Consider the following 24,681-nt stretch of genomic DNA (forward strand, 5'->3'; position numbering starts at 1 on the left):
GTGAGGAGTCTTTAAGTCTTGCCAGGCCCGAACTTGACACCCACCTGGACTTGATTTTGAAAGCTTATTAAAACATAAACTAAAATTCTGCACAAGTATCCTTTCAGCTACGGTAGTGAAGCAAATGACTAACACCATTTCCTGGCAGGTAGTTACTCTGAATCACTGCAAAGCTTTCAAGAAGCAAAACTGAAAAATACCTTTACTCTATTAGAAATAAAATTCATACTCAGCTTTTTTTCTATCAATTACCTTATTTAGCTGTAATTAGCCTCGTTTCTCTATAAATTTCAGGCACACTATACATCATCTCACATACCGCTTAACCAAATGGGATTGGCTAAGTAAATCCTCATTGATTACGATTTTTGCTTGTACTATTTTGATCAAGCAGAATTCCTTAGTTTATGAGAATATAAATATCTTGCCTGTAACACATCCCCCCCAAAAGAATGTTTTAGGTAACTGTTTGCCTTGACCGAGCTTGTTCCTATACACTGGAGTTCCCATACTGACATTTTAGCTTATAAGACATGCTAAGTGTTTATTATTTCTAATATCAACGTGAACCTCCAATATTATTCTCTTCCATTTTGTTGAGAGTCATTGCTATAATTCAGTTCTGTGACATTTTATATAACAGCAAGAAAAGGCTTGCAACCTTATTAGCATGCAAAGCACAGGACAAGCTTGGTGTCTTGTGACTTATTTTTCCTCCTTCATAGCAACAGTTAGGCAAAGACGTCATACCAAGAGTGCATGCATTAAATGAGACCTCAAGGCTATTTTCTTCAGAGGATGACATATTCCCTGATTTCTCTGTATCATGAAAATTGTCTGACATTATGTAGGACTTGCATAGCTTTACAGCACTGTATTAGAGGAAGGCATACAATAAACAGAAAATTCCTAAGGTCCCTAACAGCAAAGAAAGTGAAATATACAACTGGGAAAGAGCACTGGGCCCAAAGAACTTACCAATGCACTGAGTTTTTCAGTTTCCAGGCAGTTATATTGCATCTGTGGTACTCTTCAGAAGCAAGGGTTACAGCAAAAAAGGAAGCAACAGGCTGCAGCAGTGGATGGTTTAACAAGCATTGAGGACAAGGACAGTGAGAATGTTGGTTCAAAGTGATGCTCTGGGATGATTGCTTGTTGACCAGATTGGAGCATCTCACAAGTGTTTTGACAGGATGTCAGGAAACAAAAGGAGGTGCAAGTGACTGCAGTCCATGTGAGCTCTGACAAATTAAGGGAAGACCGGAAAGAGTTTTTAGGGATGAAACTTAGGTTCAGCAAGTGAAAGCTGAAGTTAAGGATATTCATTGTAGCATACTCTCAAATTGTCTCACTATGTACAATCAAGGAAAGAAAGATGGAAAGGAGAAGCTTTAAATGCCTGACTGAGAAAAATGTGTAAGGAGGAAAGATTCACATTGTTGTAAAGTAGGCAGCACTTGCTAAATAATGACTGTCCATAAAGAAGATGCAAAATTAATTCAGCCAGAGGAAACAGAAATTCAGAAAGTTTAAAAACTTTTCTATGACCATTGTGATTCTAGCTGAAAAGTTCAGGAAAATCTGAAATACTGGAAAACATACAGTTCAAACAAATGCAAAAATACACAGTTCAGATAAAGGATGCAGTTTTCAGATTTCTGCATTCCTCACTGAAGAATGCTAAAAAAGGTGATGGTAGTCCACTGAGAAATGCAGAAATGGTAGATTACACAGAATCAAACTAGAGTCCAGTAAAGAGGAGAAAGAAAGTCACAATATAAATCCAAGGGATAAAAAGAGAACTAGTACTAGCTTTAATGCCTAACACTAAATAAGAATATCAGCGTAATAGGCACAATCAAAGTCTCTGGAAAAGAAGAAAATCAGTCAGGTAATGCAGTATCAAGGAGCAAAATGCACAAGAAAGGCAAAGTAGACTTTATCGGTGGAAGAATAATCATGGTTTTTAAAGGAAGTTTTAAAACAAATAAGACTTGAAGAACAGTATTAACACTAGCTAGTTAGGAAAAGTTCTTTAGATCCTCTAAATTTTACTGCAACCATAACTTTATGTTTAAATACAATATCTGTGCAGGAGCAGCAAGATTCAAAATTACATGATGGTTGTACTCAGTTATATATATATGTGTATATATATAAAGTGGAAATAAATAAAACTGAGGAATACTGCTGTAAAAATCTGAATGGGATAGCTGAGATAGTTAAATCACTGTGGGTGGTGTGGATGCTATCTAGGGACATCTTTTGAGACTCAAAGCAAATGCACATCACTCATTAAATAAGCAAGTCTGTCAAGCTAAACAACATAGCTAATAAAAGCAAAACACATTTTTCCAAAAAAGTTGTGGCTCAGGGGGGCAATAGAAAGAACCATAAAACCTGCTTTATCTATAAAACCATAAGAAGACAAAAAAAAGAGTTTAAATAAATCTCTGGTAAACAAGCTAGTAATAATTGTTTTTTAAAGACAGCTGAAGGAAAAAGCCTTAGAGGAACTCTGTAAAGCCAACCCAAAACTGAGATACAGAAGTGCTCCGAGAAGACAAAATCACAAATGTAAAACTTCACACATTTTTTAATTTGTGTTCAGCACAGAATAGCAGGGGAATTTTTTTGTCCTGGAGCCCTTTATGGGGCACTCATGAGAAGGTTAAATTAGCTATACAAGCTGTTGTGGAACAAGCAGACACAGCAGTTACAAATCATTGGGATTAGCTGTTGCATGCCCAAGAGCCTGAAGGATGAAATCAGTGAACTATCACAATGGGTAACATTTTGCTTCAAACCACTGTGGAACATGAAGGCTTGCAGGTGCTAATATAACATATGATTTTTTTTTTCCCTAAAGATTTCCAGGGAGTTCAAAGGAGCTAAGGATGGATATGACTGACATGCACCAGGGCAAAACAGTAGGAGCAGTACTAATGGACTCTCACAGAATATCCTATACTGAAAAAAAACCCTCAACATATCTTTTCTAAATAAAGGTCATGCTTTCTAACACTTTCAGAGTTCTTTAAAGAGGTCAAAACGCAGGTAGATACATAGCAATGTTGTGAACTCTGAGATTTTACATAAGGTTCAAAACAATGGGGCAACTTGCTGTATGAAAAATCCTTTCAGGGTTGTTAAATAGAAAGACACCACCTGGGGTAAAAATCAATAGAAACTGAGGAAATGTTCTGGACTATTGTTTGGCTTGTTTTTATGTATATCCTCTAGATGTCAGTGTAAGAGACAGAAGGCAAGGCCAGAGGGACCTTTGTCTTCATATGGTTACTCTTACGCACCTGCAGAAATGTGAAGTATTTTCATACAGAGAAAAAGAAGAAGAATTTTTATATGAGGGAAACCTGTGAAGTTTCGGATGTGGTTTGATACCTAAGAATAATTTACACTATACAAAGTGGGATTACAATTCATATGCAGGAAGAGAGATATAAAGCAAAAAGCTGCCATGATCTTACTGCAAATTCATAGAAATGGTTTAATGTGAATTTGCCTTACTAAAAGCTTTTAGCAGCTAATTGTTTTGACATAGTTATCAAGCTTTATGCTTGATTAGTTTCTGCATTTCAGAGGTATGGAATAACCAAATATCAGTAACTTCAAGGAGAGCAGTAAGTGACAATCTTGCTAATCATACACAGACTATGATTTTTTTTAAATTAGCACACTTCTTAAAAGTCTCATTTAAACTAATTGATACGAAAAGCTACAAATTGTCAGTGCATGATCACTATTTTCAGGCTGTGTTTTCAAGGATAGATATAATCTTCTGGGCCAAGGCATGTAAAAAATCTGTTCCTGATTATCATAACAACAATGCTTAACATGTGCCAGTTCTGTCTTTAGTAGCTGAATGTCTCAGGTTGTGACCTTTTGTTATTTTAAGGGGATCATCCATTTTCCTTTGACAAAACGGTATTTCCCAAATAATTTTTAAAGTTGAAATGAAATGAACACTCAATGAACACATGAAATGACCAGGTTCAGGCTGGTCCTGTAGAATCATAGAATAGTTTGGGTTGGAAGGGACCTTGAAGATCATCTAGTTCTAATATACTTTTAAACATTTAAAACTCATACTTTCAAACTGATCTTTATATTATTTTAAAAAACAGGAGTATATTCAGTATATCCTTTTCTTTTAAATTTTTTTATTTACCGTTTTTCTTCCTGGATTTCAATTCCTTATCTGAAGGGTTTTTCATATTAATCATTTCAGTCATGCTTATTCAAAAATTAGCACAATTGGAATACTACGTACTCTTAGGGAATCTGGGTGGGTTGTCATTGACATCCGTGAGAGTAATGTTTACAGTAGTAGTACCAGCTAGTCCTCCCAGCTGTCCTCCCATATCCTTGGCTTGAATTAGAACTTGATATTGTTCTTTCACTTCTCTGTCCATATTTGGCAATGCTGTTCTTATTACACCTATGAGAAGAAATGGAAAAGAGAAAGAACAAGTAAATATAGGTCTGTGACTGTCTACTATTACATTTTAGTACCAGATCTCTTGGACCAGAAATGGAATTCTACCTACACGGTTGATAAGACAGGAGTTCACACAGAAACATGCAAATCACTCAGGCTTTTCAAAAGTGTGCTTGTCAGCTATTCAACCATTCCAAATGGCTGCTGCATCTTTTCATTTAGGACATGAATGGCTGAATATTGCACTTTTGTGACGGGGGACGGATTTGAATGGTGTGAGCATAGGTTTGCCCCATTGGGTTGAAAGAAAGCTGCACTGTACAGAATAGGACAATGTAAGAGGAGATGGCAATGCATTTCAGAGCCTGCATCTTCAATTGTTTCCAACCAGTCTTAATCTTCAGTGATTTTGGATAGCTGACATCTAAATAGGTATCTCTCTTCTGATACTTTAAGAATGTATATGATAAAAGAGAGACTTACAGGGAGAGAACTCACAGAATTAGCTGATGAGGTTTTAAAAACTATGAGGTTTGGGGCACTCAAGCCTTTCTCTTGAAACTAAATATATATGAAAAAATGCATTTCTTTGAAAAAAATTTACAGGTCCATATTACATTGCAAAATGCTGTATATTTATCAATAGTTTTTAGAAAATTACTAAGTGCAGTTTGGTGCAGACAGAGTGCACAAGTTAAAAATTAAATAATTTGGGGACATTCTTTTCTAAGATATTATTGGTTTAGAAAATATTATTTTCTAGTATGAAACCGTTTTGTTTGAAAAGCGGTCTTTTTCCCCTGATGTTAATATGAGTCTGGAATTATAAGAAAAAAACTTTACAGGTCATACTTATCTTTAGAGCAACCAACTGCTGCTGTGTTAACAAGTAAGATTAGGAACAATTAGCTTATAGTACTTCTTCAGAGTCTAGAAATTACTTTGACCAAAACCTGCTATTTGGGAAACCTATTAAAGATACCCATTGACTGAATTATGCAACAATTTCATTTCTCTCCCCTTCTAACACTGATCATGATAACATTATTAACCTCATCATGGCGTATACTGTACCATGTAGATCTGGACTATGACTAGTAAGTACTTAAGAATATTTAGATACCGGAGCACTATCTTTTTGAGCTCTTGAAAACAATCAGTGAAGTTTAATGTTTCGCTTGTTCTAGTCATAAATATGGAACTGCAAAACTAACTTTTTTCATATTAATGTGATATTCATAAAATAATTTTTTGTAAATAGGTTGAACATTACTAGGTTTCCTCTTGAACCTCTTATTCCATATGTTCTGCATTGCAGACACTATATGTTCCACATTGCAGACACTATATGTTCCATAGTATTTTATAACATATTTGGTATGCTCATTCTAAGGAGAAAAGTGCTATGAGAATTAAAGTCTTCCCTGGTTAGACTAGTAAAATAAACTACCACTACATGGAAAAAAATGAAAATGGCAGATACAGTAGGTTGTGAGCAGCAGATACAGTTAATCTCATTGTTTATACCTTTTTTAAGTACAACTGACCAGCTTTCTTAGTAATGTTCCAGATGTTTCATTCAATGTTTCATTTCAATTCCAAATGTTTCATTAAGAAAATGAGGAATGCCTATCACTTTAGTAATGAATTTCCCTATCACATCCTGTTTATTCTTGTCTAAAAGTATAAAGGCATTCTATATACTTTTCTATAAAAAAACCCCATTTTCTCCAGAGGAAAAAAAAAAAAAAAAAAGAAGAAGAATCTTCATGTCTAGAAGTTTATAAATAATTTTCCCTTTTCTACCTGTTCTATTTCAAAAGCATAAAAAACCCTCCCTGAAAATACTATTTCTACCAAAATCATCAGTTCACACGGACAGGTAAAAGGTGATTTAAAGTATATAGACAGCAAAATCAAAAAATAAAAAGGAGGTAAAAATCCATGGGAAAGAAAGAACTAAAATTTTGACATTCCAGTTTCAGCTTCACAAAGAATATTCAAACTTCATATCAAAGGCTTTTTATAATGTAGAATGTGCATCTAATAGCGTTCTGAGTGTGTTTAAATCCTTCTATCTTAATATTTTACATTAAAGATTGTTCAGCCCCAGAACTGAATAACTTTGTTGTTTGTTTTTTTCTTTGCAAAAGTCATCAATATCAAATGTGGAGAACAGTATAGTCTCAATGAGGCTGCCGAAAATTGAAAATAGCATCTATGGGACCTGAGCCAGAAGACGTACTCTGCAAAGTTATTGAGCCATGGTTCAAGAGGAGAAGAGAAATTTACGTGGAAGAGAAAATCCAGGTTCCATGAAAAATGTCCTGAATAAATATTAACATCAATACTCCTGACGACACAAACTTGGATTTCAAGAGTGTAACTGAGGTCAGAATATGGACTAGAATACTGAGTCTAAGAAAAAAATTGGAGACATTCACCCATAAATGAAACTGACCGCAAAAACACATCAGAAAATTGAGTGGAAAAAAGTTTGTCAAAAGAGCATTTTAGAACAGAACAGAATGTACAGCGGACAGATAAGGGAGATTATCTGTTTTAAGAGAAGTAGTCTATGTTAACGAAAACTCAAAATCAGAAGAGCAATTTCATAGTATCAAAAAGTAACCTCTATATACAACAGTTGAGGTCATAAAATGTGTCAGTCAAAGAGCTCCTCTCCAGTAGGGAGTGTGATGTGTTTAACTTCCCTGCAAGTGCAATAAAACTCAGCTCTCCCACTTCCATATAGTTTGCTTACCTCCAGCAAAGCACTGCAAAAATTAGGAGATCAGTAAAGAAGAGGAGTAGAAGGTCAGCTGTGACATTCAGACTGATAAAGGTTAAAAACTATTTAAGTGTCCTAGATTCATATCAGAGTAAATGTTTATTACCTACCAGGAATTATTTGAGAAATGTGTATGTATAAAGGCATGTGCCTGCCAAATGCAATACTTATTTCACATATAAAGCTATGGTCAGTGGTTTCATCATTACTGCTTTGCAATGAGATCTTGAACTGATAATAGAAATTCCACAAATGTATCAGCTTTTATGTAGCAGAGGCTAAGAAGTTAACAGATTATTTGGAACTGTTTGAAAAGGAATAAAGGGCAAAAGTGTTACGAATAAATAATTTTATTTATCGGTATGAACTGCTTTCTTGAATACTATGTGCACTTCTCATCCTGAGAAGAAGGATGATCAGTGTTAGGGAATAGCTTCTGTTTAAAAAAGACAACAATCTAGAAAAGAGGTAATTCGGGGAAAATATGTGTCTATAAGGTCATAGGGAACTAATAAATTGGAAATAACTGTTCACTTGCTTGTGCAATCTAAATGTGGGGTATGAAATTAGTTAAGAATTGTCACTTTTCAAAGAAGCAAGACGAGTAGGTTCTTCACCCTAAAAAAATTTACCTTGGAATTTCTAGTCACTGAGCGTGTAGATACTGAGCTCCTGGGCGAGTCAACTCTTCTGGGAAGTGGACAAGTTATGGAGGAGAAATCCTTCCAGAATTTTAGTTACACAGACAGTACTAGTCACCCAGGAACTTTGTAAGAACAAGTTGTTGAAGACTAGAAGAGTATTCAAGCTGTGCATCACTAAACACTTCCTCACTAGAGCTAAGCAAGCCAACACTTTTGGAAACATGTTACAGGACAGCATAGACCTTTTGTCTGACCTCATGTGGATATCCTTAAGTTCTTTAAATAACTACAAGGGAATGTCTCAAAATTGTTAGCAGAATGCAAAAGACCGCAAAAAAGACCCAGTAACGGCAACCCAAAAAATGCTTATCCATCTGTCAACAGTTGTGAGTTTGTTGGTTTGTACCCAAATGTCTGTCTTCCCCTTTTCTATCTTAAACACTCAGGTGTCTGGCAGTAAAACTCTGCAGTGACAAACTACTGTAGCTTTTCCTTAAAATAAAGAATTGGAAATGCCAGATATGTAGTACTGCCCAAGACTTCTAGATTTTAGAGCAAACCATTAAGCAGCATCCTGTGCATTATTATACACATACTGCTTGTCTCTACAGCCGTTGTTAGACCCCCAGGTAACTCTTATATTTAACTTTGCTAAGATAAGGTAGGTTACACCACTTTATTGTTGATTGTAGAAGCATGGTTCTATATGCTTTTTTTCTGGTATAGGATTTTAAGCTGTACTGGAAAAGCTTTATTATAAATCTCCTTTACAACTGTGTCCATTCTTTTACCTCCAAGGTCCACTTCAGTAACTCATTAAAGGGTACCAATAGACAGATGTGGAGATACTTAGTTTATATGATGCTCCAGGGCTAGTAGGGTGCTGGTGACCACCTATGGTCCACTCTCTACTCACTACTGAGTAACAGATGAGAGCATGATACAGCAATTCAAACTGCTATGGGGAAAAAAAGTTCTTCAAATATTAATAACCATTTTTTTTTCCTTGGGAAGCTTGTACTGGAACTTCAATTGTGGCTCCAGTAAAGGTTTATCTTGCCATTGAATTCCTCCTGATTCTTTACAAGACTGAAATAAAAAAAATAAGCATAAAGGTAAATACTGTCCCTCCCCTGCCTCGCCCCAGACATTTGAAGAAGTCTCATTTCAATTTGAAAAGCAAAATTGCTCACTGGAAATTGCAATATGATCTCCTGCTAAATTGAGCATGTGAAAGTGGAATGTGTTCATTGGAGATTGTGCACTAACAGCCTTATAAGTCCCTCTCTGCCAAATTAGTGATTTGTCAGAGATAAAGACTCTTTAACACAAAATCTGACATTCAAGTACAGCTTCACTGGGAAGAGAAACCATTTACTGAAAGGGGCATACAGACATAGCACAAACAGGATGACACAATGCATGGCATTCAACATGTAGGTTATTGGGTCCTTAACTGAATTACTAAATATAGAAACGAGAATGACATTTAGAAAATATAGGACAAGATAGTTATTTGACGTGTCTACCAATCTCCCAAATACCTCCTTGTTTTTAAATGCATTATTCTTTCCTGGTCACATATCCAGTAACCCCATACAAACCTACTATGCTCCAGGAAAAGAAGAGAACAAGAGACGAGTAGCTCTTCCACAGTCTTGAATTAGTTCTATATAGCAAAACAATAATTGCTATGAATTTCTAACTGTAAGTTCAGTAAATAAAAATGCTGAGAAAAAAAAAGATAGACCCAAGATACAAAACTGAATCATCAGGGAAAAAAAACCAAACCAAACAACCAAATATAGAATACATGTAGCAGATAATTCTTTAGCTATAGAGAAATGATAAAGCATAAAACCGTAATTGTTCAGTGTATACATATTATAGCTATTCCAGGAGTGATTGGAAGAGCATGGTTTTTTTGTTCCTACAAAAGATTTTAATCAATTAAAAAAATAGTCAGTACTCAAAAGTGAATCACATACAAAGTTACTCTACCGGCTTTCAGACATATCAGCCTATTCCATATTTACTCATTGATATTGCCCACATGAATAAAATCCAAACTTTGAATCTTCCACTGTTGCTGATAAACTATTTACCTGTTTTCGGATCAATGGAGAAATATGGTTGTCCTTGAAGAATGCTGTAAACCACTCTAGCACTGTTTCCATAAGTGGGATCATCTGCATCTGTCGCCTTTACTTGAAGCACATACGCTCCTGCGAAGAAACACAGGTAATCACATTTTCAGTATAGAGCAGTGATCAAGGATATTTCAGAGATGTTAGTCTTGTTGCTTGTGAATTCTGTTGTAATTCTTGTTCCACTGGAGACAAGGTGAGAATAAAACAGTCAATTCTCCAGCTTCATCCTAGCAACCATCTGAGTAACAGTTTAAGCATAGTGAGAAGGAAAGGGGAAGCAGCCCACCTTTAGAAGATATTTGTAAACTGTTTGTGGTGCACACATTATTTGCAAAAAAACTTTACTCAACACATAGAGGATAAAGGTCTGGGGAAACACAGTACTGGATTTTAAGAATGTACTATACCCCACAATTTTGTGAAAAGGTAGACAACTGTGGAAGTAAAATACGTGAGTTGCCTTTAAAACAAGTATTTGGTCAAGCAGTTCTTGAATATGCCACCGAACCAATATTGAAAGACCTTAAAAAACTATACTACAGACTCCTAAACGAGGAATTTACATTCCCATTTTATAACAAAATTCAGTGTTTGTCTTTAAAATCCAGACTTGAGTCTTCTTGCATTTTCAGTGCAGCTCAGTAGGAAAAAGAAGTACTGTGGACGAAGAATCTCCCCATCACACTTTACTTTCATCCAGCATTATAGACCAGACATAATGCAGTTTCCTTTATGTTCTAACTTAAAGGGGACCCATGGAGGAAAATAAATGCACGTGAAGACAGAAAACTTAAAGTAAATGGCAATGGTCTTGCAGAAATGTCTTGTCCCTCCTACTGGTTGCTAAGCAATTTACCTGCATTTCCCCACTGCCTTGTGTTAGTGTTCAAACTGCCTTCAGCAAAATAAATGGCCACATATTTAGGTTTTCCCATCAACTTTCAATCAATACTTTCTTGTGATCTTCTGTGCAAATTAATGTTAGAATTTACAATGTTGATTTGGAGTGAGTGATGGTTAAGATAACCTACATGAGAAACAGCACAAGGAGGAAGGTTATCCCCATGATTTCTGTTTTAAGAAATGTTCTGCATTCAGAGCTCATCTGACATTTTGTCAAGAATATCCACAGAATACTGCTAACACTGCAAGATTGCTACTTTTCTATAATGAAAGCTGGCAAGTTTCGAAGGATATTCACAATCTAAAATTAACCGTAATGGATTTGTTGAAGTTTATTTCTGGGAGTGCCTCACTGAAAAATGCTCCACTTAAAAGGTCCTATGGCTTGGATGGGAAAGTAAGTCATAAGAAGCATAGTTGTTTGGAACTTTTTTTTTTCAGTGTCCTTCCCCATCTCTTTATAGGACTGGGGCTGATGTGTTTGGAACTACCATTGTACAAATACTTACTGCATAATAGTTGGTCATACATAACTGCTCCTATCACAGCTCTTTATTGAATAATAGAGAATGTAAAGGTATTCCAAGAGATATTCTTTCTATTTCCTGAAGAAGACATAGAAATCTAAGTACTATTGACTAACAATCACATTTTATAGTCAATGGGCTGATCATGTGTTTAAGCTGAGAACAAGTTTCATTAATATGAACTTCTAAAAGAAAGAAAAGATTAGCAAAGAATAAATGAATGAAAGTAAACCATTGAGATGGATTCAATTAACTAAATGCTTGAGGTTACTGCCTTGGTCTTCTGGATGTGAGCGTTGAGGAATGATATGTATTGGAGAAGACCAAAATCCAAGCTCAGTGTAACAATATGGAAGCAATGCCTACTCAAATACTCATGCCTTTATTTACATTGCACATAATCATAACTGACCATACATTAAACAGCTTAGACAAGCCCAGCTGAAGGAATAGATTTTCCTAGTGGAATGACAGGCTGTAGCTTCGTAATACCTGCAGAGCATTTGGTGGCTTTCATCTGTTCCTGTCCATAAGGTATATCTTTGTAATAGAATTTCCCATTTTCAGCCCTGTATTCTACTTCAGAAATTCAAAAAAGTTGCAGCGATAACTTACTTCTCCTCCAATGACCAAGACAGAGAAAGAAATGGCAGCTTTTAAATTTTGTCCCCTCTTCCCCTGAAAAACAGAAGTTGACTGTATATCGCACTTTGGAACCTTACTGTTGTGGAAATAAAATGGAGATCCTCTTTCTGCAGCAATTACACTGCCAAAGCATGTCATGTTCACTCACTGTACAGTACAACTTCCCTTCCTGGTATACACATACAACTGTCTTCCTTCACTGCTACAGGATCTCATTATCTTTACAACCAAAAATATTCAGTCTACTTTTTCCACTGAAAATAAATACTATTTTAAACACAGTTCCTGTCTTCTTCCCTCTCCACTTAATTGTTCAGCCTTTCACTGTGTTCTAACCTTATACTGGTGAGTTTTGCTCCTATCTGAAGTGGTGGAGAAAAGCAGAAGATCCCCCGATGTGGAGGCTGGAGCTGGGACAACATGACTGAGTGTTCTAGTTGACAAGTGCGCTGCTTCAGGGCTGGTTTAAGACAATAGTCTACACTTTAGCAAAAAAAAAAAAACAACCTAAAAAAATGAACGAACCAAAAAAAAACCAGGGCTGTAAAACACTCCCAAGTCTTCCCTCGGGCTAGGAACTGTTTGCTGCTTCAGGGAGCTCATTTTACTTTGTCTTCTGAGTATGAACTGGGAAAATTTTGTGATCCTGTTACCAAGACCTTTGCTTTGTACCTTGAAGAGAGCAATATTCTCCATAAGAAAGCAGGATAGGCAGACCAAGATTTACAAATGTAAGAGCAGAAAATTAAAATTCTTTGTACATGTGGTTATTTTCTGAAGTACTGAGCACTGAGAAGACCTACAAAAGGTCAGAATTTAAAAATGTAATGTTTCTGGAAGGCTAGCAACTGCATATGCCTTCTCACAGGTTATCAACAGAGGACTTCCAAATATCATAATAACGATCTCTCTAACACTTGAGACTATCTAATAGAAACAGCAGATCTGTTGTCCAGGGAACACACCATCACCTTGAGAGGTTGAATTACATATTTTACTACTGACTGTTCACATTGACTAGCTTTGGACAACATATATACACAGTTAAAAGGTGGCTAAAGTTGGGCAGCAAGGAAAATGTCATGTTACTTAATCAACACTTTTTCAGTACTTCTAGACTTTAGGATGCATCATCTTTATGAAGCACTGCTCCTTACTTGCAAATTGATGACAACACCTAAGTCTATATACCAGTTCTTTTAAAAAATAATACTTAATACCATACTGATATTGGGATTTAAAATCAATAATAACCAATATGTTGAAGATGCAGTGAGACAAAATAAATCACAAATGTGATTTTTTTTTCAGATTTTCTTTAAGAAGAAAGCATTGTCCCCCTTAAGTACTTAAGCTCTTATTTGAATAGTGATTCGTATTTTCTATCCATTTCAGTTACAATTCTGCACTTGTGTTTGTCACTATCAGATCTTTTCTCTTAATCCTTAGAAGCTCAACTCAGGAAAAAAAGTATCACAATGTACTTTGAAGAGGATTGTATGATATGCTAATTTGCTATGCCAGGTCATATTTGGAAGGCAGATTTAGCTCTAGTAAAGTTTGTGCAAAAAATACTTCAGTCATCTTACAGAAAAGTCATAGATACTTTATAAACTTTTTAGCTAACTATGAACAGTGTCATTTATCCATTTATTTATAGAATTATAGATAAAATAACAACTGATTTCTTTATTGCTGTTATAAAAGAAATCAATAAGGAAAGATGATCTGTATTTACTAGATAAAAATACTACCTGGATAAAGAACTGTCTGAATGGAGAGGAGAGGAGAGGAGAGGAGAGGAGAGGAGAGGAGGGGAGGGGAGGGGAGGGGAGGGGAGGGGAGGGGAGGGGAGAGGTCAGGTCCTGGGAAGACTTTACAGCAGCCTTCCAGTAGTAAGTTCCAAAAGGACTTTTTATCAGATGTTATAGTGATAGGATGAGGGGTAAAAATTGAACAAGAGTAGATTTAGATTAGACATTAGGAAGAAGTCATTTACAGTGAGGGTGGGGATGGTGAGATGCTGAAAGAGCTTTCCCAGAGAAGTTGTGGGTCCAGCCTCACTGGAAGTGTTGTGGATGCCCTTCCCTGGAAGTGTTCAACAACTGGCAACTCAGTATATTCATCAGCTTCTCTTAAGTCCCAGAAGGTTTAGGTAAGAAATGCTAAGTTAAGATCTTCAAGCAACATTAACTTTTCTCGTTATGACATAAGTATTCACATGTATTTAAGATGTTGGCATGTGAAGTATTGAATATGTTAGTGGGGGATTTTTGATCAACGAAGGTAGTAATTTAATCCATTCAGTGTCTCAGGACACAAACAACAGTTACAGCAGTAAATATGTTCATCTGGTTTTGTTTATTCAAAGCAAAAGCTACCCTGGCTGAGAATGGATTTTGGAGCTCATCGCCTATTCCATCATTTGTTTCCTAAGACCAAGCAACCACAGCTTAAACCTAGTCAATATCCTTTTGACAGAGCTTTGACCAGCTCCCTTTCCTTCCAAAGCTACTATGATCAGGTTTAGCTCCTGCTAAACCACCAGCAACAACTATATTCAAACTAGAAATTATTTAACAAAACAAAGATTTGCTGAACGTGAGAGCCAGAATGAATGTTTTCATGGTGATACTTACAGTGTTTATATCACCTATTATTGACTCCTACCATGTAGGGATCTGCACCCACACCAGGCACCTACATATTGCTTTGCAGCCAGAGGCTGGACACGGGGAGCCTTGTAGCACTGGTCTACATGTAGCAGTGTTGCACAGACAGATGTGAAATACCACAGCTGAATCCATATCTACATCTAAGGTCTCATGCAAAAAATGTGATGTTGCAAGATGAAGGAAGCAGGCAGCAGCCATCAGCGTGTCTGGAAATTCTGCTGTAGGCCTAGGTGTCTGAGAATCCCTGCACAGACCAGTTCTTAGTTGTCTAAAAATACGTTTACATATTCTTAGTTACATACTTCAGGGAATTTAACATTATTACACAAAAGGAAGAATAAATGCTGATGTACAAAGTACACTTTTATTAAGGCAAGCATTCCAAGTCACATTTTAGTCAGATGAATAGCAGGCATTGAATACGAAAAATAATCCATTTCACGGCAATAGCAGTTTCAACTGCATTATATCATCTGTCAGGTCTTTTACATCAAACAGATAATATGTAAAGCTTAGATTTTTATGAGAGGTCAAGCACATTTTTTTATTTATGTGCCTCCATTTCCTAACTTAAACACATACTTAATGTTCTAAACAGGTTTTCTGAAATTGGTTTCTCATCCTTTCAGTATTATTATGCATTGTACATTGTATCAAACAGGTTACTATTTTATTGCAAAGCATAAACCAAATATACTTTTAAAACAAGACTATAAAATCTAATTATTTTTCTCCAGGCAATAATAGAGGGTGCACAAAGTTAGTGATGGGGGATTACATTTACTATAGCTTATGACATTTTAATTAAAAATGTACTTACATTACGATATAGAGTAACCGAAAGAACAAAATCCATATTATTTCTTGTAATTTGTAAATACCTTGTAAGATAGACAGCATTTAAAAATGATTTTTTTTAAAAAAAAGATGTGCAATGAACAAATATTTCACGTAAAGCATAAATTACAGAATAAAGGAATTATGTTGTTAAGTAATTATTTCTGTATTAGAAAGAAAAGAAAAATAATGCTAAACCATTGACAAGGCTAAAGGAAAGGTCATGGAATTCTGATAAAGATTATATTTTCTTTAAAAGAATACAGACAATATTGAGGACTAAGATACTGTAAACGGTTGTTTTAATCACAGCAAGCATACTGGCCTGAATTTTACTCTGGCTGATGTCCAAAGCCAATCTAGCAATAACTGCAAATAGAAGGGAGCCCAAGATCTCCAACTCATTGGCCAAACTGACTAAAATAATACTGAAAAAGCCTCATAGTCTGTATTGGAATGACTGAAGGGAATTATTGGAAGCCTGAATTTATACCATAGCAAGACTACCCAGGGAGGTGGTTGAGTCACCTGCCCTGGAGGTGTTTAAAAGATGGGTGGATGAGGTGCTGAGGGGCATGGTTTAGTGATTGATAGGAATGGTTGGACTTGATGATCCAGTGTGTCCTTTCCAACCTAGTGATTCTATGATTCTAAGACTGTTTACAAAATAAATGTTTGAATTCTATGACTTGTACCATTTTTTCTGACAGTTTTAATTAGTAAAAATGTTAGTTTTCCAAAATCAGATGAATATCTTAAAGAACAACAGTATTAATTAAAAATTTCCCATTCAAAGTGTACTAGAAAGCAATTTCAAAATTTTCTAATATACCCAGTTTGATGTTCTCAAATTTTTATGAATGATCAGTTAATATTTGTTAAAAAAACACTCCAAATTTCAGACATTACCCAATGTGAAAACAGAACATTTAATTTATTGATTTTTCATCTTTGTTTTTCTTTTAAAAGACTAAAATATTGGCCTTTTGTACTCTTTCAGCCTGGAAATAAGTTTTGTTATCATAAAAGTGTAGGTGGAGTATGTTGCTGGCTGTGAAGCTATTATTGGCTTCCAAAAACCCCAAGCAGGAAATTTTCTTATATTTATTTAGTTGAACTGAAAGGCACGACCAAGAAGTTACAAAATGCAACTGGGATTAGATAAACTGGTTTTTTTTCACTGTAGAGGAAACAAAGAAGACTGCAGGCTAGGAGAATAAGACAAGGCTTATTTAGGTATAATACCTGCAAAACTAATGGACAGTCAATAGAATTGCAAAGACGAAGAAAAAAGGAGATGTCGATATGTCAGATCTTTTCTCATTGAGATCAGCAAGGCCTTCAAATCCCATTAAGTTTAGTATTATATGTCAAAATTCAATTAAGTAGTTTTTTTCCACAGAAACAGAGAGGGATCTGTTTAAGGTTTTGGAGAAGCAAGAGGGAGCTGGAGAGGAGCAGCAGGTTTTGGTAGTAGTTGAGAAGGGAAGGGATACTGCAAGTGAGAGCAGGACTGCAGCATGATGTAACCATTCAAAAGACTCTTGCTGGACCCTCTCTCCACTGTGTGCAGATCAGAGATTCAGTCAGAGCAGGTAACTCAGGCCCTTGTCCATCCAAATTTTCAGTGTCTTCTGTGACATAAATCTCACAACCTCTTTGGATGCTCCTATGGAATCCCTTCAAGCAGATTCCTGAACAAGTTCAAGTCTCCTAGTTTGAAGTTCAGAGCTGTGATTTTATTACTTGTCTTGTTTACCACTTTTTCCTGTATTTTGGTAGTAGGAAATGAGTCATAGTATGTGAATTTTCATAGAATTTACTCTTTGCAAAGTGTTACGAAGGTAGTTCCATTTATTCATGGTGAGTAATGACATTGCTAGGGTTGCCTAGCTGCCAGTAGGGGTCACACCTCAACAAGTTCTAATAACAAAACTTTCATCTTAAGCCCTCCTTGTCTTTATTTTTTCCCCAACATGGTTGTCTTGTAGATTTGGAAGAACAGTTATTATCCTGCTGTACAACTTCTTCCCTACTCTATGTATGATTTTACATTATTGTTATTCTGCTGGGAGTTGTTGGTGCCTAGTACTTTTGAAAGAAATGAGAAGATTGTACCAATAGTTTTTCCATAGGCAGGAGGAAGGAGGGGCATAGCTGCTGGCATAGAAACTACTTCGCATATTATTCCTAAACAATTCCAAAAATAGCACCTTGATAATCCAAACAGTATCCATCCTCTTTTCAGAATTCGAGTAAAAACCTAATCAACCTCTAACTTTCCTGTGTTTTTTTCCAAGGGAAAAAGAAAAATAATAAAAAAAAAAGGAAAAGTGAATTTATGACTCACCTGCACCACAACATTGCAATTCAGATCAGGAGGTTCCCTGCCTCAATAAATATACCTCTGGCCTGCCACTAGCATTTTTAGCAAAGCTCCAATATGGGGAGAACCTGTGCATCTGTGAAGAGAGATGCTGACATTGGCTTTTTGAGACCTATCGTTAATAAAAGAAATAATGTGCTTTGAAAACACACTCCTAAAGCTGACTACCACAAAAGTAGTATAAAGAATGTATATTTTACTTGGAAAAGCCAGTTTCCAGTCTATGTATTCATGACTGTGCAGTCCTGATAATAACAGAAGCTTACTGGCTCCATCAATATCTTGAATTCTAGACACAAACAGGGGAGTACGTTTTCTCCTATTTTGCATTCCATGCATCACATTGAACATAAATATATTTTGCTCTCAGTTGTCAGAAGTAGCCATGTATATAAAAGCAGTACTGCCATTCCCTGTTGTAATTGATGAAAAATGGTAGCTTTTTCACTAATACTTCTGCTGTGCCAGTAGCTAAAAGTAGCTGTTGCAAGTCTCAGCATTTAGTGCATAATCAAACATATTTCTAGTATCCCTAGAATAACTTTCGATTTATAGTGGGAACAATGCAGAGAGTATGGGAAGCTGGCTTTGTTAAGCTGAATGATGCATACACTCTGATTTCATGTGGAAAACCGTGCTTTAAACACTGAGGTTTTTTTCCTGGGAAATTGGAAGAAATGGCATTGTGAAGGAGGGAGGATTTTTTGTCTTTTTCTTCCTTGTGCTATAGACGTTTCATAAAATAGAACTATGGTCTTAGAAAGAGTCAGCATATTTTGGTTTTGTCTCTCGAAGTCTTTATTGCAAATTAATTAATAGTCCTCTTTTTCCTGACCATTTCTGTCTCCCTCATGAATGATCAGAGTAAATATGGGAAACCTACATCTATGGGACTTTTAGATAACTATATAGCTTGGAAATCAGTAATTTTTTCTTTTTTTTTCTTTTTTTTACTACGCTAATTTGTTGGGTAGGTCAGAGTTAAGCCACTAAGGGCACACAATCTGGCTAAGATAATAATGGCTCTGTTAACATTGAATTTTTATTTTATTTATTTATTTTTATTAATTTAGGCTATTTATTTATTTATAAAGACATCCAGTTGCTTATATAGTCCCAAGGCTGTGATAATGTTTACACAGTTTGCATTTTAGAAGCAAATGAGGAGCTTGAAATAGCCGCTAATAGTCTATACCCAATATGCACATAAAGGAGTAGCCTGGTAAAGTAACTGCTGGAAATAATGTGCAAGGAGAGCAGCCCAAGAACTGATTAGCAAACAGTAAGCTTAGTATTTATCCCTTTGAGAAATAAATACCAAGAGTGATTTTTGCTTTCTGTTTTCAAGTCTGTGGATTGTTTTCCTCTTACCGATATGACAGAAGTTTCTCTCAAATATATGAAATTTAGCAAACAATAAAACTTAGCTTTGATTTTTGCTTTCATCATCTAGGCAACTTGATACCTCCTTTGGCCATGACTCAACAAGGACTTAATTTTGCCAATATATCCATCATGGCTAGGATGGGGGAGATAAAAATAACTGTTATACCTTCCAATCATGATAACTATTCTGGCAAAATCCCTATTGTAAATGTCCCTGTGCTGATAAAAGCATGCTTTTGTTGTTTTAGTTTATGTTTTGTAGCGAGATGGTGTAAGCTGTATTAGAAGAAAGAACCATTCTGATATCAAATGCTATGTCTGAACTAGAAGATTTTGCCAAAAATACTGTATGAAATCAAATGCACCCTGGAAGTAAATATTTCTTCAATAGAAATGTGAAATAATAAGATGTTAAGTTATCATACCTGATACACTGAAATCAGACAGTTTTCAGAATAGAAGAGTCATCCTTAAATAATAACATTAAGATTTACTATTAATTTATTAACCTGTAAAGTGGTTTCAGTGTGATAAAAATATTTTTTCAGGTGCTAATGTTCAGGCTAAATATTAAGCTCAATTTGAGTGAGGAAAGTGATATACTAGGGTTGATTCCTAGCTTTTGAATGCTAATGTAATATGATGGTTGTCATGATGTTTAGATATACAGCACTTGTTGCTATCGGCTGCATACCTTTCAACAACCTAACATTCTTCTAGTACCAGATGAAAGAGTACCAGGCGAAGAAGCATTTTTAATCAGTCCAGGAAATAGCATTAACTTTTCTCGTGGAAGATCTCCTAGAGATTCTTAAGGTGTGGCAAAGGTCTAAAATTTTGACACTTCTTCCCCACCTCCTTAAAAATAAGTACCCCAAAACCAGCAGATATCACACAAAGAATTCAGGAGAAAGCACGTCATAGCGTACTTCCATTATCTTAGCATTTGGAGTTTTCATGAGCTGAAGTTTCACACATCAATCCTTCAAATGTCAAATGATTTATTCAGAATGTAGTAATAAGAAAACTTGAGCTTTACACAAGACACAAGAGAAAAATAGTGTGAAATAAATGTCATTCATGCTAAATGTCAGTTGAAGCGACTTTGCTTTGATTCTCAGTGGATGTTCGGATGGTGTATGAAGGCTGCTTTGTTTCATTTATTTTTACTAGATGTTGGACCTGGGTAGAAATAGTTTAATTCTATGTTCAGCAAGGCATCTTCACAGAACAAAATTCATTTTTACACCGGAATTTGGTGAAAAAAATCTTTTTAGTCTTGAATAAGAGAAAAAAGTTCACCAGGACCTTTTGGCTAGTTATATTTTAATAGAGTCATACACTTAGGATCAAGTTTTGGTAACCAAATTTCATACTAATCTGGTGACATTTCAAAGAAAAGAGATTTGCAGAGGTTGATGACTGAGCACTTTTAAAGTCTGTTTTGCCCGCATCACATCCCTTCCTACCTACATAAAATGTGGTGGCTACATCTCTCAAGAAACATGCAGAGCAGTCTCAATGAACATCTTTTTCCTTCATTTTTTGTTTTTAATTTAACTTTAGATTTTTTCTCCTACTTAAAATCTACAAAACTCTCAAGGGCAAACTTGGAACAGGCAGAGACATGATAGCATGCAAAAATAACCTCAGAACACAACAGTGACTCCTATACAATCCAGTAGGCAATGTGATTTTGTGAGAAAGTTGCTGATTTTTCTTTAATTATTTAATCAGAGTATTGCTTTGAAGACTTTCCTGCTACTTCAAGATCAAAGCATTGAAGAATTCATAGGATTTTATTCCATATATTTGCATTAAATTTTAAAATCTCATCTGATCCATTCAATGACTTAATTCATAATTTCTGTACTATTCTAGATAGCTTCCAATATTAACATCCAACTACACTAACCTTCATCAGTGCTAAAGGACAGTAATCCCACATACCCATGATAGGAATCTGACTATAGGGACTTCAGAACCTGGAATGGCATGGATGTCCTCAGGCCTGACAAACGATTCATCTCATGTAAACTCATTTGCAAGGTTAAGAAAAATGGTAAAAGAGGCATTGTTACTCCAAGGGACATCAGGCTTAGCCTCCATCACAAATGATATTTTGGAAAAAAAGTAGAAAAAATACATAATTTAAAGACAGACAGGATAAAATGCCCCTACATAAGTCCTGGTCTGATTCCTACCAGTGATTGATTAAAACCTTAAAACACAGAACATAATATCCTTTCCAAACATCTCTTACCTTTTGCCACAGTAGTTCAGCCTTCCTAAAACAAACCTAATGAACTATTTTCCCTTTCTACAGGAACAGGATAAGGAGTAATGAACAGAGCATACAGCAAGGGAGAGGGTTTTGATAGATGAGCACTGAAAGATTGAAACAGGGATGATTGTGGTGACTCTTATTGTCAACTGTGTGTTCTGTACCCTCTCTGAAATCCTATTCCTGTTGTAGGAATGACCCTTAATAATTCACAGCAGTTTAGTGGACTTCGCACAAGCAGCTGGATTATCCTTACAGCAGAAACTCCTGAGACAGAGATGGAACAAATAGCTGGCAGCAGAAAACAGTACAGGCTTTCAAGTCAAGAGTGGTCAGACTACACACAGAACCCTAATGCTAATGGTAAGCACGTAATTAATTTTATTTTATTATTTTACTAGAGGGATTGTAGTGTCACTACCTTCAGAATTTCTTGAGAACAGATTAGACATTTATTAGGAATGACATACACGAAGCTGATCCTCATGGAAATGCAATGAGTGAATTTGAGATCCATTCTAACTCCAGTTTTGTGATTCTGTGCGCTGTATAGACATCCCTCCTAGAATAATGCTAGGTCCCTGCTCTTGCGGCTACAATAGAAGCACCTCTGCATTAACACTATAATTTGGGGAAGGAGTGCACTTTTGAAGCAAATCTTTCAGTTGTTCCCACTTACCTAGTTAATATGTGAACATTGTTTAGGTATGCAAACTGGATTATTTTGGAAGGAATGTTGTAGGCAGGTACTTGGTGCAACACAGCTGTTAATAGGTTCGTGTTCAGTTCAAGGGCTCATATGAGAGGTTATTTGAAACCATGAGAGTAGATATACCCTGGGTGCCAAGTTCTCAGCACTTGGTTTTTTTATCACAAAGACCTAGTTCTATTGCATGTCTAGTATGACAGAGATAGCTCTCTTTCTGTGCACAGCATCACAAATAATAATTCTCTAATCCTTTTCAAAGCCCTTAGGTACTACCATAAAAATACATAGGTATCACTATTATTTCACAGAAGGAACATTTGCAACTTCAATAGCAAAAATCTATAGTTTTAACTGAAGACAAAAATGTTATGGTAATATTACTATACAAATTGAACTAATTTCATAGCACTGAAAATGAACCATTTTAGTGATAAGGAGAGAGAAGATATTCAAACCAGAAGGTCATATTAAACATATGAAAGTTTTAAATATAGCCACTTAAAATTAGCTGGAGCATGACTCTTCTATCTGAAATATCTTATAAGTGTGAGAACTCCCAATCAGACTATCCCAATCTAAGTCACATAAAGCAGTATATCACATTCTTCACATTCCTTAAAGTCATACCTTTGAAAGAATTACAGTCTACTGTCAAGAAGCAGTCAAATGACAGTCTCAAGAGCTGACAGAATTACAAAATATTGCTTATCTGGGAAAATACTTTCTGAAATTTTAGAAGGCATCATGTAACAAATAGCTGTGAAAATACATGGTTTTGTTTGCCTTGTTAAGAACTGAAAAGTAAAGGGTGTCTTTTCAAACAAAATGATTCTATGATACTGAGCAGCCTTTGTGGTGGAAGTATTTACTCAAAATTTTGCTTGAATGATTCTGCAAACATTCTTTTCTTCAAGTAATTAACTATGCAGACAATGCATTCTGTATTTGAAATATGTGATTGAACTCTGGGAACATTTAAAATACAAAACCTCCTGTCACCTGTCACAGATCAATTTCATTATTAATGCGTATAGGAAATCCAATTTCAAAATATTTTGCTCCCTTTTGCAAAGTAGTACACCTTTGAGAAGTAATACTAAACATGAACATTTTTTAGAAAAGATTGGTTTAGATTCTAAAGCTTTTAAGAAGAATTCATGTATGTTTTCTTTGTACAAGAATAATTTCATAATCTCTCACACTTTCTAGATAAGTTTGAAGACTTCATAACTTCCAAAACCATGGCTGTCATGGTTCTTTTATAAATCCAGCTGAAATTAACTCAGACTGCTACCAAAAGTTTTTAGAAATGTTCCTCAACCTGAAAGTGTAACACAGATGCTAGAGAAGACCGAAAAAGAATTATAAATCTTTAATAAATTATTATTTATGTTCTAAATCTAAAAACTTTGGACATAATTTTCTTTCCCAAGAGCCACAATCACATTTGTCAGCTTTACTGACCCCTGAAATGAGTTCCAAATTATTCAACATGGTGATAAAATTAGTAGCAAGCCCCAGGCATAAGACTGCAGTTGGTTTTAGCATTCATTTTTGTTTTAATAACTACTAGAGCTCTATGGCAAATGAAATCACTTGGAATACTATGTAGGATGCATTCCTACAGCAGAATAACTTTTTTTTTTCCTTTCAACTCTAGAATCCTTTAGATGGATTAGAGCACATGCATTTTCAAGTGCACATTGCAGCTGCATCAAGAGGTGCTAAAACTACCAGAATCTGAAAGCAGTTGTTCTTCATTTTCCTTATTAACTTCTTCTGGCTTTTGGTCATAGGACAAATTACTGTCTAATAGCAAAATCAAATCCAAAACAATAAAAATGCTAAGTTTTCATCAACCTGCTAAAAGTATTCTCTCTTCTTTACAGAACAGTGATATTTACAGAACAGTAATGAAGCTGGTGAGGGGGCTGGAGAAGAAGTCTTATAAGAAGCGGCTGAGAGAGCTGGGGTTGTTTAGCCTGGAGAAGAGGAGGCTGAGGGGAGACCTCATTGCTCCCTACAACTACCTGAAAGGAGGTCGTAGAGAGGAGGGAGCTGGCCTCTTCTCCCAAGTGACAGGGGACAGGACAAGAGGGAATGGCCTCAATCTCCACCAGGGGAGGTTCAGGCTGGACATTAGGAAAAAACTTTTCATGTAAAGGGTCATTGGGCTGCCCAGGGAGGTGGTTGGGCCACCTTCCCTGAAGGTGTTTAAAGGACAGATGGATGAGGTGCTGAGGGGCATGGTTTAGTGATTGATAGGAATAGTTGGACTCTATGAT

General features: G+C 35.8%; 1 protein-coding gene across 4 annotated transcripts in view; it reads right to left on the reverse strand.

Moving 5' to 3' along the window:
• CDH12 (cadherin 12) overlaps window positions 1-24,681 on the reverse strand; it is a 360,422-nt gene that overhangs the window by 56,233 nt on the left and 279,508 nt on the right. For all 4 annotated transcript variants that reach the window (XM_069853514.1, XM_069853516.1, XM_069853517.1 and 1 more), the window contains exons 4-5: window positions 10,000-10,119; window positions 4,292-4,459 (exon numbers count right to left, since the gene is read on the reverse strand). In XM_069853514.1, coding sequence (XP_069709615.1) covers window positions 4,292-4,459; window positions 10,000-10,119 — 288 coding nt within the window. The remainder of the gene's footprint in view (window positions 1-4,291; window positions 4,460-9,999; window positions 10,120-24,681) is intronic.

Source organism: Phaenicophaeus curvirostris, chromosome 3, assembly GCF_032191515.1.
Source record: "Phaenicophaeus curvirostris isolate KB17595 chromosome 3, BPBGC_Pcur_1.0, whole genome shotgun sequence".
Lineage (NCBI taxonomy): Eukaryota > Metazoa > Chordata > Aves > Cuculiformes > Cuculidae > Phaenicophaeus > Phaenicophaeus curvirostris.